This window comes from Strix aluco, chromosome 1 (genome assembly GCF_031877795.1).
Source record: "Strix aluco isolate bStrAlu1 chromosome 1, bStrAlu1.hap1, whole genome shotgun sequence".
NCBI lineage: Eukaryota > Metazoa > Chordata > Aves > Strigiformes > Strigidae > Strix > Strix aluco.
Genome location: NC_133931.1, coordinates 147273150 through 147292741, shown reverse-complemented (window position 1 = coordinate 147292741; position 19592 = coordinate 147273150). Strand labels below are relative to the sequence as shown.

At 35.8% G+C, this 19592-nt stretch overlaps 1 protein-coding gene across 2 annotated transcripts in view; it reads left to right on the top strand.

The window, feature by feature from the left end:
• The window catches only part of SLC4A7 (solute carrier family 4 member 7), a 72959-nt gene that overhangs the window by 21404 nt on the left and 31963 nt on the right, over nt 1-19592 (top strand). The window contains exons 3-9 of one of the 2 annotated variants that reach the window (XM_074839109.1): nt 1517-1660; nt 3892-4027; nt 5025-5185; nt 7365-7553; nt 10369-10737; nt 16144-16259; nt 17702-17859. In XM_074839109.1, the coding sequence (XP_074695210.1) occupies nt 1517-1660; nt 3892-4027; nt 5025-5185; nt 7365-7553; nt 10369-10737; nt 16144-16259; nt 17702-17859 (1273 nt within the window). The remainder of the gene's footprint in view (nt 1-1516; nt 1661-3891; nt 4028-5024; nt 5186-7364; nt 7554-10368; nt 10738-16143; nt 16260-17701; nt 17860-19592) is intronic. The other variant, XM_074839099.1, reaches the window with a different exon arrangement.

The following is a 19592-nucleotide window of genomic DNA, read 5'->3' as shown; positions in this document are numbered from 1 at the left end:
AATAGGTCTGATGACTGCTTCAACAGATTAATCTGTTTTCCACTCTTACATGGGAACAAATAGCTTTTAATATGCTTAATTTCAGATTTGACCATAGTGCCAATCAGTTGACTGTAATTAAAACTAGTGTTGGAAGTCTGTCAAGAATCAGGTCTTATAATTTGAAAAGGAATCTTGACCAAATTAATTAAATGCTGAACTTTACTCATGCATTATTACTGACTTTTGCTTAATTTTTTACTCATGTAGCACTGTAATAATACTGCTTTATAAAAGTTTTGTGTATCTTTTTGGGCTTAGAGATTCTTTTCTTGGAAAAGTTTGACATATTGCCCCTTTTTGTTTCTTTAAAGCTCTGTAATCACTAGAATTTTTCAATATCCTTAATGTAGTGTGTGTGTGCGCTATACACACATACGTATGTGCATGTATGTGTACTCCTAGGGCTTGCTTGTCTTTTATAAATTTTGCTGAAGTTGTATCTCTGGAGGAGCTGGAAACCGACTTCCTTTTCCTTTTGTTAATGTCGGTCTTCTGTAATAACTTGTACACTATGAAACAAAATATTTAGTGTTAACCTCCAGGCTTATAGTTAATGTGTCTCTTCCTGAGATTGTTTGTTTAAGAAGGAATTGAAAAGGTTATTGCATATACTAACTCCATTACAGGAGACATGGTAGTTGTATGTTCATAACAGTTTGTTGATTGATTTTCTTTTGCCAAGTTGTTGATGCTAGTATTGCCTTAATGTGAAAGGTCAAAGGAAAAACACGATGCCGAAAGTATGGGTTGTAAAGAGCCGTTTGTATTAATTTGAGGATGCGCTACCTAAATTTATTAAAAAAAAATCTAGAATAGACGACCCCCCCCCCCCCCCCCCCCCGCCCCAGCCTTCTCTAAGTTATTTGATGTTTTGGCATACATTTCTAAATACAAGTTCCTTTTACACTCCTAAACTGATACTAAAAAAATGGCATAGTTGAGCAGCAGGTTCACCTAAATGTGTCACGTGTTACTTGAAGAAATATTGGCAGTTCATTCAAGCAGAGAAAACTCTGAACTTTGAACAGTGGGTAATTTCTTAATGAGTTCATAAACTGAGCTAGGAGATAACATCTTGCCATTGTAACGACTATCCTGATACGAATCTTTGCAAGCAAGAGGGGTATCACATAATTTCTCTGCCTTGCCCTGGTGTTTATTAAGTAGCTTCTTTCAGTTATACAGATCAAGCTTGTGTTTCTATATTGTTTCACAACTGAGTGTGAATTAGGCATAAGAATAGGTGAATCAGCCATAAGAATATGGCCTAATTTATCTGTGAAATGAATATAGCACTAGTTCCTTGACGCTGGGGAAGGACAAAAAGGAAATGGTAATAATTAGTTCAGTGAAGGTAGTTTTGCCAAGTGCTTTTGGGTTTCTTTTTGTCAAACTCCTTGTCTTTCTGACTAAGACGCTAAATTTGGGCAGGAGGTTGGTTTTTCATTCTTTCCTTTTAAACTTTCTTGAAAAGGCCACAGAGCTGTATATATTGGAGTTCATGTCCCACTTGGAAAGCAAGGCCGTCGACGGCATAGACATCGTGGGCACAGGCATCACAGAAGAAAAAAAGAAAAAGAAACTGACAGAGAAGATGGCCGAGAATCTCCATCATATGGTAAGAAATCTGTTGTGTGAGTTCTTTGTGTGTCTTGAAAATAAACTTGTAGTAGTTATTCTGTGCTTAAATGTTGTTTGTTTTGTGTTGTTTCTTTTATTCTCACTGTAATTAATGTCTTCTTATGTACAATCAGGCAAGGGTTTTGTGGTTGTGTTTTATCTAAATCATAAGCTGTTGGACTTCATCCAGGTTCTGCATGGATGTTCAGCAGCCTGCACTGAATAGGTTAGACTAGAACTTTGTAATACTTGCCTGTAACATAAAAATCTGTGTTATTTAAATTAGACACTATTTTTCAGGTTGTGTAGTCTTGTGTTATTCTTCCTCTCTCATCCAAGATTTTTGTAAGTATGAATATAGCTATGAAGCAACATTTACCATGGTAATTTGATGAATGATCTGTTAAAACATTTACTTCAGCCTTCTTGCTGTCCGTTAGTAGAGGAATTGTACTGCCTCCTAAGTTTTAGTTTTGGATCAGACACCACCCTCCTGACCTGCCCCTCATCCTCAAGAGATGATGACTTTGTCATATCATTCTCTGAAATGAAATTGTTTGGCAGTACTCTTAGCAGTTTTTCTTCAAGACCTCAAACCCTCTTTTATTCCTAGACTGCAGTGAGTAGGAAAGGTATGGTGCAATGTTTCACTTTGTGTGGACACCATGCTGTTCACTATCACTCTGACTACAACCATGTTCTACATGGGGCCAGTTCCCTGAAATGAAGTTTTCAAATTGGAGTGCTTTGACATGTCTCCTTTTACTGTTTTCCTACAGTTCTTAGTTTCATCCATCTTCAAAACTTCCCTCCCAAATACAAATTACTATATTTGATCTTATGTTTGTAGAGTCTTTCTGTACAGGTTCTGAAGCAGCAAGCGATGCTAAATAGAAATTCACTTCTCTTCTGGTTACTTCTCCATCCTGGATACACAGGATATGGCAGGATTACTGGGATATGTTGGTTTTGGGACAGAAAAAATCTGCTGTAGATTTTCATTGATAATGAATGTTGTTTATATTCAAGAGCTCATTTCAGAATTATGTTATTGGATGATGATGTATGCCAGAACAACAATGCAAAAGCAAAATTCTATTCTGAATGAAATTTATTAGTAATTCAGATCTTCTGTCTAAATCTAAAAGGCGATCTTCCTTCTGTAGTGGAAGAATCCAGTTGTATGCTCTAATCTAGCAGCTGTGAGAGTGATGTTTCAGTGAACAAACTAAAATTTAAAAAATTGAGATCTACCTGCATTTTCAATCTCTGACCTTCCTTGAGATAACATTGCTATTACTACATTATTGAACCCTTGTAATTTGAAAGCTCACCCTTGAGTTGAACCAAGATCTGTGTATAGGTATTAAAAATATCTCTGAAGCCATGTGTTTTTATAGGGTTTTTTAAAATTTTGCCCATAGCAGTGAAGCCCACTACTTATATTTGGTCAATAAAGACAGATAAATTTTGTTACAAGTTGTTACTGAGCCTGTTCCACTAGGCATTATACTATGAGAAGTTAAAATACTTCCTCAACATTTTAGCGGTGTGGTTTCTACTTTGCTATGCTAATTTATCTACAGTGCTCCAACTGTGCAACAAGAAAGTTAATAGAATTTTCCGTCCTACGTAAGTAGCAGCAGGCCATTGAAAAATCTGCTGCTCTAACAATATGAGTGCCTGAGTACCCACTGTGTAGAGCAGGAACAACAACAACAAAAAGCCAGTCATTTAGCATCTTGAAATACTACTAGGGCAGTCAACCTATAAGTCAGGCTATTTGTTTCTGTCAACCTGTTTGGTTTGGGTTGTGGGGTTTTTTTCCCCCCTCCTTTAATTAGTGTCTGTGTCATGATGATATAATTTACTTTGTTTTCAAAGTGAAAACAAGGTTTCTAGCCCTTTGGTATATTAATTTTTGCTTTTTACCAATTTTGCTGTTGATGTTTATTTTCATATTGTTTTAATCTATAGAAGAGCTAAAACCACTTAATTACATTATGTAAACATAAGTTTCAAGATGTTTTGTTTTCAGAAACAATGAACAGTTTTAAAAGGGCCTCCTTCTAAAGAAATGTCCGTGTCTCTCTTGTTCCTCTTGACTCTTGAGGAGGATGTTGTGCTGCATATTTCTAACTTGAGAGCAGAAGATTTAAATGTTTTGTGGTGTTTTTTGCATAATAGAAGTATGAATTTTTTATTATTCAGTCTCTCCTTTTCTTCAAGACACACCATCCCAACGAGTGCAATTTATCTTGGGTACTGAAGATGATGATGAACACATTCCCCATGATCTCTTCACTGAAATGGATGAGCTTTGCTTCAGGGATGGAGAAGAATATGAGTGGAAAGAAACGGCTAGGTACGCTAAAAGTAGATTGTTTCAGGATATATCCTCTGGTGATTTTATTTCAAAAAATTGCAAACTAGGTCTACGTTAGAGTTTTCATGAACTGTAGGAGTTGTTCACTCAATTCACATCAGCAAATCAAAACTTTTGTTCTTTTTGTCCAACTCTGGAAGAATCAATATGGCCTCTTAAGAGACTCTCAGTCTTGCTTGTGCTGTGTTGACTTTCCTAAAACTGATCATGTTAAGCATTGTGAAAGGTACAGCTGTTGTTTTGTTATAAATACAGGTGTTCAGGCCATGGAGCACGGTATTTGCAATCTCAGAAATCTCTTTGCTCTATTATTACTGATACATTAGTGTCAATTTTTTTTCACTTAAAGTCATGTATTTACATATGTTCTTTTTAGGTAGTATTTGATTATTTTTCTGCAAATTGCATGCGTGAACATTACAGGATGCCATGATTAATTTTGGCCTATATTGGTTAAGTTGCTTCCTTCTACATATGCGTTGTAATAAATTCTTCTAATTTCTGCTTTCAAATTTCTAATTACCTTATTGCATGCTAGCTTTTGCAGAAGTTCAATTTACATAATGCCTGTGAGTCAGAATGAAGATCAATTTATAGTTGCACATATTGGTATTACCTAGCTCTTAAATGTCTGACTTAGCACCCTAGGAGACTTGAACATGGTATATGGTGTGTTTCAGACAGCTTTCTAATTCTAAAATACTGATGAAACAGATATGCAAATCAAGTTAACAAGGCACAATACCACACTGTTCACAAGAACGTGTGAATAGACAGGTATTGTTCAAGCCAAAAGAAACAAAATGGGTGAAAACTAAAACAGTTGAGTGTGGTTAAAAGGCCTGATAAAAATAATCTGACTGTGAATCAGCTGGGTTGTCTGAAAAAATTAAAGCTGGTATGAGCCACAGAGAAGAATGGGAGTGCTTGCCAAATGTCTGTCTGCAGGAGAAATATAAATGTGTATGCATTTCAGGTGGCTGAAATTTGAAGAGGATGTTGAAGATGGTGGAGATCGATGGAGCAAGCCTTACGTAGCAACTCTATCTCTGCACAGTCTCTTTGAACTGCGAAGCTGTATTCTTAATGGGACGGTCATGTTGGACATGAGAGCAAACACACTAGATGAGATAGCAGGTTGCAGCAAAACTTTTTTAAAAAATATTCCTAAATTTTAATCTGTTACTTAAGATGTTTTTGATGGTGTCTTTTTATGTTCTTGAAAATAGTATATTGAAGAAAAGGGTATGTGCATGCTTACTGTAGTTTTCTTCATCTGGTTGTAAAGAGCTGATCCTACAGACTTCCCTTACAAGGAGCTACACTGAATGAGTAGGACCTCCTTTATTACATATTTTAGGATGAGGCCCAGAATTTGCCTTTATGTTCTAATCCCTGAATGTGTTCTTTGTCTTTGTTTCTACAGATGAAATGTAAATATCTGCCAGAACATTTTAGGACTTATTTGTGCACTTTAGTACCATAATTATTAATGATAACTTGGCTGATGTTAACTTGATGCCATTAGTGCAGTTGGTTGTTGCACATCTGGTATTTTTTTCACCTTTATAAGAGGTGAGCAGAAATAAATCTTGTACATGTTGTTTGACCTACCATGTTGAGTGTCCTCACTAATCACACGGTCATTTTGGATACCATAAAATCAGCTTTGAAGACTTACATATACACCTGCTTAGCCTGAATGCCTTTGAACTAGTTTTACATAATTTTCCTGGTATCTCTTGCTACAGGTACCACACAGTGGAATGCCTTCTCAGGAATCATGCTAGGTATAGGGCTGACCAACATGTATGTGAAGGACAAGGTGTTTTGGCATTAAAAACTTTGGCAGTGCTTGAAATGTTTTCTTGTTTTGTTTTTGGTTTTGGTGATGGTTTTTTTTTTTTTTTTTTTTAAAATCTTCAAAGTTCACTCAGGAATTTGGTATTCCCTTCCTATTTTCCTGACTTACTGAGCAAGAGTGTTCAACACATGATTTGTAAAAGTAATGTTTTGGTTTATAATTTGTTTTTAATAATTGAATTCAGCAGTAGTCTTAGTACATAAGAAAAATAGTTATTGCTTAATTCTGTGTAAACAACACCTTTAATAGCAGGTATTTTAGTTGGAACTAGGATGTCTTAAAAGGTTGCATGAATTTGTTTCAAGTTAATTTTAGGTGCCATTGTGAAACATGTAGGATAACAATCCTTGGTGTATAAATGTATTGTCTTGTTTCCATGAGCCAGGAATACCTGGTAGGTATTCTTGGCTCTCACGCAAAGAAGAGGGGGAGAGTGTGGCAGGTTTCCTTTTGAGAAGCTATAGCAAAAGGTGCGTCGCCAGTAATCCCAGCAGGAGGCTGCACTGTACTGACAGAGGCTTTGCTGCATATAATTTTGTTTGTAAGCTGTTCTCCACAATAACTTTTTTCATTGTGAAAAGTTCTATGTAACTGCAGTTTACCAATACAATTAGGTTTTCTTGATACATCAGTTAAGATTGGCAAAATAGATTTTAAAAGCTCTCACATAGCTTTTTGTTGATTAGTGCAGGTGGGGCTTTTTTAAAAATTAATTTAAAAAAAAAAAGGCAGCTAAGAAAACTCAGCAGATATTGTCCCAGACATGCAGGCTTTCTTTCCTGCTGTGAGCATCCTGATGAGATGCCCTTTCGAAACTTGATGTTATTTGACAGTTGGTTAGTTAGTTTTAGATGATGTAAGCAGGTTTTGTTTTACACTTCCTCTTCTAAAGCATGTGAATCGTGTGAAGTTTGGTAGAGAGCCTCAGGAATTTAGAGTATCTGATGGTGACAGAGGAGTTAGGGAATTTGTCTCATTCTGTAATAACTTTCAATTTTATATGGTTGTATACTCTCAAAATAAGGAATACCAGGTCAAGACTGTTTTAAGTCTGTTCTCCATTATGTTTCTGTCTTTGTGTGTTCACTTCTAGTGGAGGGTTGTTGACTATATAGATTTTTTTTTTTTGAAAGGGAGTCGCCATTGAAAGTTGAAGTAAATGTCAATAAATTACAAGATATTAAGTAACTTATTTCTTAAAATGATGCTACTAATAAATACTGTCTTTTGGATCTGCATCTTGAACTTTTCTTATTCTCACATTTGCTTGTTTAGTGACATCTTTGAAAATTTCCTGTGGATTCTTGAAGATGTCTTTTCTAAAGAAAAGACTTCTTTTTAAAATAGATTTAATTTTTTCTTTTTATTTGGTGCAACTACGGTGCTTGAGTGTAGTGAAGAAGAGATTTGATAACTGTATATATAATGTTCTTTGTTGTTGTTATTATGTAGATATGGTTTTGGACAACATGATTGCCTCTGGCCAGCTGGATGAATCCATAAGAGAGAATGTGAGAGAGGCTCTTCTAAAAAGGCACCATCATCAGAACGAGAAAAAATTCAGCAATCGGATTCCGCTGGTTCGGTCTTTTGCAGATATAGGCAAGAAACATTCTGACCCTCACTTGCTTGAACGAAATGGTGAGATAAGTTGTAGCATCCAGTTTGTTCTAACCTGTTAAATAATGTTCTCACTGGGAGATGAAGGAAAAATCATCTGATGATAGCAGATAAGTGTTTCCTTCTTGATAAGCAAAGAGCTAATGATAACAGTGTGTGTTACATGTAGCTGTGGGTGATGTTTCTGTATATTTTTCAATTTACTCAAACATTCTACTCCTGCCTGTATATGTAGCATGCATTATTGTTTTAAAGTATAGGAATAGACCTGCATTGGTCCTAATGTTTTTTTTAGGATATGCTTGAATAAAATATGTAATGTCTGAGGAATTTCAGCATTGTGACATAGCTTTATATGTTTGTCAGATGGATCCTACTTGCTTATTCAGTCTTTATACTAGAGATTTATTTTGTGGTCATGTCATGAGTTCAGTGATGCTGACAATAACTGTGTTTTAATCCAGTGTTATGTTAATATGACTAGAAAAAATTCACTATGCTAATGGTGAAGTTGTTACTTTTAGCTAGGACACTGTTTATTTTTACCTTGTTTTGTAGAGAAGGCTCTAACGGGGGAAAAAAACCCCAAACCCAAGAAAGGTATTTGCAATGTTTTCATAGGCTGTACCACATCTTTTATTGAACCAATTCCTGGAAATATTTTGGAATATCAATACATTTACTCTAGACATCCAGTTCCAAAGTCAAAATAGCAATATATACTGCAGAGCAGCATGTTTCTGTTCTTGTATTTCTTATGGCTTCTATTTCTGGCTCTGTTCTTTTGCTAGTTTTCTTTTGCCTTGCATTAAATAAGACACATATAATTTCAACTGAAATTTTTAGTCTAGTTAAAACTTAGTACTAATTTCATGAATCACTCCTTGAAGTGAAGTTCCTTTCCTGACTTGAAAGATGCCTTATTGCTTAGACTGCATTCCACTTAATTAAGTGCTTGTTGGGAGCTCTCAGTTCGCTATATACTTGGAGTATGCTCCAGCAAATGTCCAAGCCTTCTGATACTTTTTGTTAGCTAGTGAATATATGGTGCATGCTTAAATATTTCCCTGATAGTTTCAGAATTATTTTTTCTAGAATGAAAACAGAGCTAATTTATATGAGCACAATTTCTTGTATAACTTCAGACTTCCCTGTTTTTAGCAAGCGTGAAAATTTTACATATAAACTTGGTTTTACCTATCCTTGAACACCTGTATCCCCAGTTCTAATTCTGAGAATTTTGTATTGGGGGTCTCTTGCTTGTCAGTTACTTTTCACGTATCACTTCCACTTTCTAGTGCATTTCATTCTTAATACTATTCCTACAACAGAATATGGGGTATATGCTGAAATAAGAAACCAATATAACATGATGAACTCTTTGCCAGTGTATACTGATTTTTATTTTTTTTCTTTATAATCTTATGGTTACCCTGTAATAAACCGGTAAACCAAACATGCATATGTACATAATTGTTTTTAGGCTCCTTTTGTGTGTTAGGACATCCCACGTTCACGATTCATCACAGATACACTGACAGAAGTGTAGTTATTACGGTAGTGATTAATATAGACAAAATCAACCAGTTTGCTTTATTGGTCCTCCTGTCTTTACTGCACTGCAGTTTTAATAGTTGATCTTTGAGGCTTTTGTTCTTAATTTAAATCAAGTTTGTATCTGTAGGATCTACTCTTCCATTGATAAAGGTAGGGGAAAAAAATGTATGTGACCTTTACTTAGGCATACTTTCTGCACCTCCTTCTTGTAGATTGTTCTAGGGTTGTTCACTGTATTGGTCTCTGTGGTGCCTAGTATAAATGTGAAACTAAATGTGTCTAGTTTGCTGTTTCCTTGCTTGGTGGCATGGTATGTGAAAACAGCACATTTTTGATTTCAGGGATTGTAGGAGAAGTAATCAGTACTCTTCTCAAGGAGACTGCCATTCCAGGAAAAGTGTTTGTGGTAAATGGGGAGGAATGGTATTGCTAAATATTGTAATGGAGGTACTGATATAAAAATACACAGTATCTCTTCCTGCTTAAGGAAGAACTGAAATCCATTACAGACTTAAATCAGAGGGAACCATGACAAGACTATGTTGTCTTTATATGAAGTTAGTGGGACATTGAAACTGGATTGGGCAAGAAAAGTAACAATGGATTTTGGAGAAATGGGTTTGGTTTTAGGCAAGTGAAGATGTTTGGTAAGTCACAACAAGAAGAAATGGAGAAGGGACTATGTATCTCATCCTCGTGCCCTCTTCAAAAATATATATTGAGACTATAGCTGACTAGGAAACTTCTTATTAAAACCAGGCTTCTAGTTGAAGACAGTTGCATTTAACACTATTAGATATGTTTGATCATGTTCATTTTGAAATATTTTAATTTTAAAAATTAACAATTCTTTGTGTATAATGGATGTAGTTAACTGAAGTCTTGTAACATTTTGGCTGCTAATGATTTTTTTTAATGTATTTTTTGGATGGCATTAAAATGCAATTTGGAATAAGAAATTCTAGGAAAATGTAAGAGTCAGTTTCAAGAAATAGATTTTTCTTTGGTTGTATTTAACAAATCCTACTGCCTTTAACATAATATCTTCTCCCACGTATCTTTGCCATTCTAATTGGTACTCATCAGTAACTTCTGACTTTTCTAATGTCTGAAATCAGATTAACTCTTATCTCTTGTCTTACTTGCATGAGTATGACAGTTTTGGCCCATACAGCTTGCAATTTACTATGTAAATTGTTAATGCATATTTGTGTCTGTGTTTGTTTTTTTAGTATACCCCTGTTGTAAGCCTCATGGTGTTTCATTTGTTTTATCTCAGGGGAAGGCCTTTCAGCCTCCCGCCACTCTTTGCGAACAGGTCTCTCTGCCTCAAATATTTCCCTGAGAGGAGAAAACCGTTTGTCAGTTCTTCTCAATTACCTTCTTCCTTCTTCAAGAGCTGGAACCCCGGCAACCTCAAGGTGTACAACCCCTGTAACTACCCCTCAAAACACACCACCCTCCAGTCCTACCTGCAGCCACCCGCCAACCACAGGTGTCCAGCCAAATCCACTTCAGGGCAAGGAATTGCTGGTATCACCTGCCAGTGATGATATTCCTTCAGTAATAATCCACCCACCTGAGGAGGACTTAGAAGTGCAGGAAAGCCAGGAAAAGAAGACAGAGGAAAATATTGACAAAACACCAGGCAACTATTGAAATTTAAGCTGTCCATGTGTGATGCTCTCTGCATCTGGATCACTTGCATTGCGATGTTTTTGGCACATAACTTGGGCACAAAGAAATATGATAACTGTTACCTCTGCCTGCATGTTTTATTTCTTCTCAATTGACTGTTTTCTTATTTGGCATTTTTAACTTTTTAGCTTTTAACTAAAGCTAGCAAAAAAACAATTAACCTTCATTTGTGTAATTAAAAAGGAATATGGTTTTAAAATACAGCATGTAAGCAAAATGTCAAAAATGGTGGCCTTTTCCTTTCACTCACCTACAGTTCATGTCAGGTTTTGCTTTGTTGTTTTTGTCAGTGGTTAATATTTTAAACCAGTTTGAGATCCTGAGATAGCTACAGCCAAAGATATAGTGAAGTATTAGAAATGAATATGAAAAGAATTAGGAAGGATGTGATGTATCAGTGGTGTTTGTAGTTTAGTGGCATCATGGAGTCTTCAGTTTTATTTTTGCTTTTGTGCTTTTAAAAACCAGGGCCATTTAAACCAGTAGTAGTTTATGATAGAACTGGCAGTTCACCTACAACTGCTTCCAGAGAACTATCCATTAGCACACTGCTTCAGACACTTGATTTCTGTTTTGTTGTGTTTGATATGCAAAATAGGGTAAGGTAGTTGAGTTTGTAATTGTAGGTCAGAGCTCAGCAATTTATTAATTTGCTGTCTTGCAAAGCTATTGTTCTTTACATGTAAAAAGGTACGTAGATGTACAGATAAGTTGAAAGAAAGGATGGAAAGTTCTGACTGTTTCTTCAATCGTTTTTAGTAAACGTTTCACAACTTGTGCATTCTGTGTACATAGTGTTACACTTGCTTTACTTTCGCAAAATTACTGCCTGTTTAGAGACTTCAGGATTCTTCTGGACAGATCATGTTTTTAAGGGGATCACCTTTAGTTTTAGCCTTCAGCCTCCTGCCTTCTCTTTTTTTTTTTTTTTTTTTTCTTCCTTCTTCCCAGAAATTTATCTTGCCAAAATCTAGCTTGTAGGTTTGTGTGATTTATGCCTGTGAGTATTGCGGGGGAGGAAGCTAGTTTCACTGAATTCTTTAATCAGTGAGGCTTTTCTTGGTTTCCTTCCTCACTTGTTTAATACGTAAGAGCACACTTGTTACATATAGCAGTGAAAATATGCTGACAGAGGAAAGGCTGTGGTTATCTGCTTTTTCACATTTTGTAGCCAAGTCACTGACAAGGAACAAGCAAACTGTGTTGTAGGCTGTCATCTTGAGTTGGAGTAGGGGCCCCATCCTTACTTAAATTCAGAAAAACAAACAAAAAACTCTTTCTCTGGCTTCTTTATGGGAAATTAAGAGAATTCACATGAAGATCATTTTCTCTACTGGGTGATCTTTCAAAGGTAATTAAAAACCAGAAGTAAAATAACAGCTGTAATTGGTTTTCCTGTTCTCAATTTTCTACTCATCCGACAGGAATGACACCATGCCAGACCCAAGGTCTTTAGAACCCAAGAGAAGGCAAACGGATGAAGATCAAGTATTTGATGCTATTATTATCGCTAATAAAGCTTTCCACCGGAATCTCCAAGTCGTGTTCAGATTGCTTTTGTGCTTCAAGGGGTCGTTTCTCATAAAGGAAAAACCTAAAAGGGATGATTTCCCAGTTAATCCATAAATAAAAGTCTTCCCAGAGAAAGATGAACACCTATAATGATGGAAGACACTTTTGTTTTCTGGGTTTCCCCCCCTTTTTTAGTTCAAGAAATCATCTGATCACAGAAAGACACTTTTTTCTTAGAGGTGCCTTTGAAGACGTTCTCAGGCTATGACGTCAGGGCTGCAACTGGACTAATCTCTGGTTTGAGAGACAGACTTAGAAGGGAACCCTGAAGAAGTCCTCTTCCTTGTATTTTTTTTAAAAAATAAAATCCTCTTGGTCCATTCCACTATAGATTATGGTCTGTATTACCTCTCTACCAATTCAGAATATTGCCCTGAATACGTTTTCCACATCTGTATGGTTGAGTTGGGTTGTCTCCTGGAGCATTAGGAACTGTGTTATAATAGGTGGCTTTCTACTGTTTAGCATTCATCTGTCCTTGGCCTTGTGCTATTCAGACTTTATTTTTTAGTCTTTTTAAATAGCTGGAAGGTTACTGAATTACTGTAAAAGGAGGGAAGAGGGACACACTTTCAGTCTACCGTTTACGTTTTATCAGCAAGTCATCAGTTCATAGTAAGTCAACCAGGCAAATGCTTCTCTTTAACAATTTTTTTTTCTTTTGTCATCAGTTGAAGAACAGCTTTTGTTTTCCCATCTTTGAAACTGTTGAATAATGAATTCCATAGGTAGTGCTAGGAAGAGAGCTGTGTCACAGCTAAAGATGAACACTGTTAATTCACCAGCATCGTTAAACTTTCTTAATGTCTGTGAACAACAACAAAGCAGCCTGTTTTAAGGGGTCTTCTGGTTCACTGGAAAATGTATTTTAAAGCTGAGTAAAATAATATTTAGAACAGCTTTGCTCTCACAGTAATTATTGAGAATAATAATTCGGAAAGGTTTACACACTTGCTTTCTAGGAGTAATTTTTTTTTTCCATGTTAAGGCTGCATTGGAATTTGTTTTTAAAAGTTGAGTTTAGTTTCCTCAAATACAAATATGGTGTGACTTTGTATTTGAAAGTTTTGTATTTCATAAACTTTGCCTATATAAATGTAATTATATTGGAATAGTCATGCTTAGGTGTTGAACTCATTTCCCCAACATTTTTTTTTTTTTACTGAAGCAGAGATGTGATGCAAATGTTTGTATTCTTCTTGCTTTCTTTTTCTAGTAATGTCCAGTAGATTTTTGTTATCACAATATTAAATTAAATGTAGTTAACTAGAAAATGCACATGACCTTTAGTGGAGGTGTAGTTATAAGTACTTTAACTTGAGTGATTTTATGAGGTTTTAATCCAGATTTACTCAAGACTCAATCCACTGTTGTCTTTCAGAGGAGGCAGGTGGTATATCTTCCTAACTAACAGAAAAGTACTGTGTATTTTTAACAATCCCCTTGGTAGCATGATAAGACTTAGATGAGTTTCTCTGTCTCACAGTCTGGAAAAACTACTATGTAGTCTTTCTTTTAGCAGTAGCCTCTTCTATCTACTGTACTGGAGAAGAGAAAGTAGTAAGTTCTTTTATTAGTGTGAGATTTGAGTTTTTACTCAAAATGAAAAATGATAATTCTTTATTCAGAGTTTCCCTGCAAATATCAGATTAATTGATATGTGTAATGATATGCAGTATCATATGGAAATGCTTGCTCAGGTCTGAAGCCCTGTAAGCAGTATTCTCATGTGAGCGCAGCAGTCTGTTCAGCTGCAAGACCAACAGAAAGGAAAACTATTTACACATGTTTTGGGATCAGACAAATGTTCCTGTATCAGTGCCAAAACTTGTGAACCTTAACTGTGACTGGTTGGAGAAATTTTGAAGGCAAACCTTTTAGAAGAATAAATATCACTTTAGTACTGAAATAATAAGTTAGTTTATGCTAATATGTAGAATCCTTATTCTTAATCCTCCTCCTTGATTGTCTCTCCACTTTTTGTTCTAGTCTCTGCTTGCTGTTGCTCACAGGCCATTTGCCAGAAGTGCAAAATGATACATTATTGCTCATCTTTCATCAGTCATACACATCTTCAGTTAACTTTCTTGTTACATAGGGAGGAGAAAAGTGAAAAAAGTTTGTATGTGTAAACTTATATATTATGGTCCTTTTCTGCAACAACTGTTTAATATTTCTGTTCTATTTCTAGTCCTACAAATACGTCAACTCTTATGCAGTTAAATACTTTGAACAGCTGATTTCACAGGTGGTTCATTGCTCTTAGCTATTCTTGTGAATAATGCATCTATCTTGGAGCAGAAGGGTAGAATGTGATGGTTTGGTGGTGTTTTTTTTTTTTGTCTAGCTAACTCAATGTAGTATTTTTAGTGTTAGCTAATTACTTGTGCATGTTAGGATTCACAAAGGAAACTACAGCTTATTAACTTCATTTGGTTTTTGCCTCGGGAAAAACTACCCACACCACTTATATCCCTGTGAACTGCAAGAATGAAAATTAATGGTGAAGGCTTGGACCTGCATGTTTCCCATAGATATGATGGCTCTTTGAAAGAGTTTTTTGGAAATAAATTTGGGGATCAAATAAAATTGCTTCAGTTGTCGTTTGAAATGCTAAAAAATGTCAGATTGCTAAATTAATAAACATTGGAGGGATACAAGTAGTTATGCAGCAGTAGTTGTGATAGAACAATAGCAAAAGGTAGCCAGTGAGGACTTCAGTTTTATCTTGACTAGAACGACATTTGACCTAAATACAAATTTTCTGCATGTAATACAATGTTTAGACTTTAGTCTTTGTCTAGATGTGGTTTTGAAAGCATGTTAAAGCATGTTTTATCACCATACCTGAAAGGTCTAGTGTAGACAAGCAAGGCCAAATGCACTTTTAGTGCATGTTAAGCTGAACAAGTAAAAGCTCTGTAATCCAGAAGAGGGGATTTGGGCTTGGTTATGCATGCCTAGACCAGCTTTCAAATGATAGTTGGGTAGGGATAACCATGGCGCAACATGGAATTCAATGTGTATGAACACCTGGGTTACTTGCCTTTTGCACTCTTCACTGAACCTTCATTTCAATGTTGCTAGGAATGTAGCAAACTACATAAAATGGATTTGTCTTGGTGCAGATGTTACAGGGAAGCTGTACGTTTAACTTGAATAGCTTCATTGTACATGCTTCTTTAGCCTAATGTGTTAGAGACGCCATTTCATGTAGTAACATCTGGTCAGGTCAATAGTTGGAGCTTTCATCTGTTGATTGAAATCATGGTTCTCAAGCTCTCTGTCCTTCATGTAGTACTATTTACTTGTACAGATTAGTTAACTACCAGGGTATTGTTCCTTGTAGTTGTAGCCTGAGGCTTGCCGAGGCTTTTTACAATTGAAATAACTGCTACACAGCACACTAGATAGCAGAGGTGTTTGCTTTTGGTGTTTGAGGACTTCTAAATATAGTGAAGATGCTATCTACTAACTACTAGAGCAGTTAGGAATGAAATGTCAACAGTTGTTATTTTTTCTGCAATGAAAGTAGGTCTTGTTTTCTGGTGACTGTTCTGCAAATGGCCATCATTTGGGCAATACTTAATTTTTTAAATTTATGTCGTTATTTTGACAACACAGTGACTTGTTAATGTTGCATTTATGATACTAATGTAGGGCACTCTTACTGAATAACTTGCACATTTGCTTTAAGCAAGCTGCCACGTTGAATTTTGGTAGTGTTGCATACTCAGTTCAATTCATACACCATTTTGAACTTACCGCCTTTGTTTTAATTTAGGGCTATTAGCATCTCCACAGTCAGCACCTGGAAATTTAGATACTGGGAAAAGTGGAGACGTTAAAGGTACTGGGACAGGAGGAAGCAGAGAAAACAGCACGGTTGATTTTAGTAAGGTAAATAACATTAAATACCTTAATGTTTAGCACAAAATAACTGTGTAACAAAAATGTGGTTGTAACTTCCCTCTTAGTTAAACTAAGACACACATACGTACACATGCGTACACAAGACATAGGTACTAAGACATAACTTGTACGTATAAGTGTCAGAATATAGTGTGGGCTAAATGTGTCAAATGTTTTGAAAAAATTCCCAGGGGGACTGAACTTTCTGTTTGATCTTTTCAGTATTTTGGTAACTTGAAGAGTGCAGGTGCTGTACTTTCTCATGTAGAGGGAGGTATTTTCAGATCTGGTGTAAAGACTCTTACGAAAACAATTTTGTAGATGGTGGTGTAATATTTTTTTTTTTCTAGGGCTGACTTGGGTTTTTTTGTAAAGAGGGCTTTTAAAGGGGATTTGCTTTGTATGTTTTGTGAGTTTGCTGTACAAAAGTTATTGTACATCTTAATCATTAGAAGCATATAATATCACATTCTGAAGGAAATCATGTGTAGTACTGTAAATCCCTTGTACTTCATTCATAATTTAAATTTGCTGGGCAAGTTCCATTATGGCTTTTACTATAAAACTCAGTCTGTAGTGTCATCTGTAGTGTGAAAGAAACACTGTAAGAAAAGTGGTTTGCCAAGTTAAATAGTAATGTTTAAGGAAAGCTAACTTAAAGTGTAGTTCTCATCTAATTGTGGCAGGTGCCATGTATTCCTGCTCCTGTCACAGTTTTTGTTTTTGCTTGGCCTGTCCTTCTGTACACCTGCCTTGTCTCCTGTTGGGCAGGAGTCAGCCTCCTGGCACTGTAGTTGTGGCACACTTGGTGTGGGACTCAAGAGGCCACCTGTAAGTTCTCTAGATAGCAACATAACTGGTGCTTGTGTGTTTGTATATGTATGTGAACACAGAGTTCATGTGCTGTACCATTTTCTAATGCTCTTCTGTACTTATGTACAGAAACGAATGTTAAGATTTTCAGCCATCATGTTTTTTATGGATGAAAACATAAACATAGAAATTAATTTTCAAAATTGATGCATTTGAAATACGTAGCTGTGAAATAACTAATTGCATTCTAGAAACCATGTGTAATTACATGAACTCTCCTTAGTTAATTGTGCATAGTTTTTTGTTAAGTTATGTCCTATACGGAATGTTTGTCGTGATAAGTAATATTAAAAAGGTGGTTATGCAGTTTGGAGTCTTGTAGAATACAGTAGGTGTAGTAATTCTAACTTTTAGAAAGTAGTTTATTAGTTGACTGGCTGGCTGACATTTTCCTACATATGTTTGTCTTTTCTGTACTGTGGGATATTTAATTTGCTTTTTTATTTTTCTTTGTAGCATAAATGTCTAGTAAATACTGATAAACTTACAATTATGTTATAGAATTTCTGCTAACAAATGTAAGGGAATAAACACTTGTTTCATCTTTGTATGAATAGGTTGATATGAACTTCATGAGGAAAATTCCTTCAGGAGCAGAAGCATCAAATGTGTTAGTGGGAGAAGTAGATTTTTTAGAAAGACCTATTATTGCTTTTGTGAGGCTCTCCCCTGCTGTGCTTCTCTCAGGTCTCACAGAGGTTCCAGTTCCTACACGGTAAATAAATGCTTGGAAAGTCTGGCTTTACTTATACAATAAGATGATAATATTTAAGATCTCAAATAATTGTAAACTTTTATACATACTCCATTAAGATCAAGAAATGTAGACTTTTGTTTAACATGATTCCAGTCATTTGTTGCAAAAATTGAAGAAATGAGATCCACCATAAAATTCTCTGAATGCTTTACATATATATAATGATGCTGTCTTAAGCAAGTTCAGAAGTTGAAACTGATAGCTGACCTGGAGTAAAAGCAATGAGTCTTCCAAGGTTGTGTTGTCATGTTAAAGATGGACATGAAGATTGTTACAGTTCCTGTCAACATGACACAGCGTGACAGTGGGGAAGAGTCCCTAAGTCTGAAAGTCTGTCTAATCTGAAGCTCTGCTCTTTGCATACAAATACGCTGTACATGAATAACCTAGGTGGTGCAAAAACTTAACTTTTTTTCTTATATGCCCAAATCTACATGATTGACACTGTAAGTAATCAATTTGCAGATAATATGTTGAATTGTTTTTCAATCTGCAATATGCCACTCAGCCTGGTGCACCCAGCCCCCCAAAATCATGGATCTTGTCAGTGTACTGTGGGTGTATTTACCACAGATGATTAAAATGTCAAAATGCAGGTTCCATGATGCAGATAGCAGGTCATTTTATCAGTCATCATAGAGGACACTTCATTTTCTGCGCACATTGATGTATTGGGCTGGTTTGTGGTGTTTGGCATAAGTATGTATATTTATGTTTTTTGGTGGTTTTTTTTTATGTTTTAAAATATCAATGTGCTTGTTTATCTTTGTAACTTTCAGCATATATACTCTTAATGAAAGGCAGAAATAATCTTGGCAGTGTTCTTCTAAATAGATGTGGGAATTGACATTAGTGCTCCTAATGTTTATTAGGAAATTCCAAAATTTCTGCATACAGATTATTGTATTAATGTTGGTAAAATTATCCTGTCCTAAATTTTTCAGAATGGTGTAGACTTGCAGATTTGAATAGTGTACTTGATATTGAAGATGCAATTTCAGTTTCAGTTAGGGTAGTCAACTTGCAAAGGAAAAATAACATCGAACTTTTTGTACTGTGAGGTGAAAGATGCACTACTTTTTTCAAATGTGTTGTCCTTAGTAACTTCATTTTCATGGAGTATAGGAAGAAGGTTGTGGAAAGAATTACTGAGGTTCACTTTGGTTTGTATCCTTTTGAATTTATAAGATATAAGTCCTGTTCAAGTGTTTGTTTTGGTTTTTTGGAGGGTTTTTTTTGTTTCTGAAGTGTGATAACTGTTATTGTGATTGGAAATGGAAACTGTCTGTTAACATATGCTGTGACCCATCCACAGATTGGATTCCCTTCCCAAAATGTCACTCTTACCTTAGGTGTTCAAAATTCAGGCTCCCTTCCGTTCCACTGACATTGGATGAGGGTATGCCTATATGAGTATGTCCAGTGTGTTGCTTGAAGTATATCTGTGCATCCGCTGTGTGATGTACCCAGTCACAGCAAGTGAGAGGTCTTAACTCCCGTGAAGAGGTGATCATTAGAGAAGCTAGAACGGGTGATAAGGCTCCTAGGCCCTCGCTAAGGGGTCTTTGCCAGTGGGAATGTCAGAAAGTCTTATAATCCAGAGGGAAATACTCATTGAACTCTAGCCTCTGAATTTGTACTACATTTACGGCATTATAAGAAGTTGAAAAATTAGGCTTAATTAAGAAGAT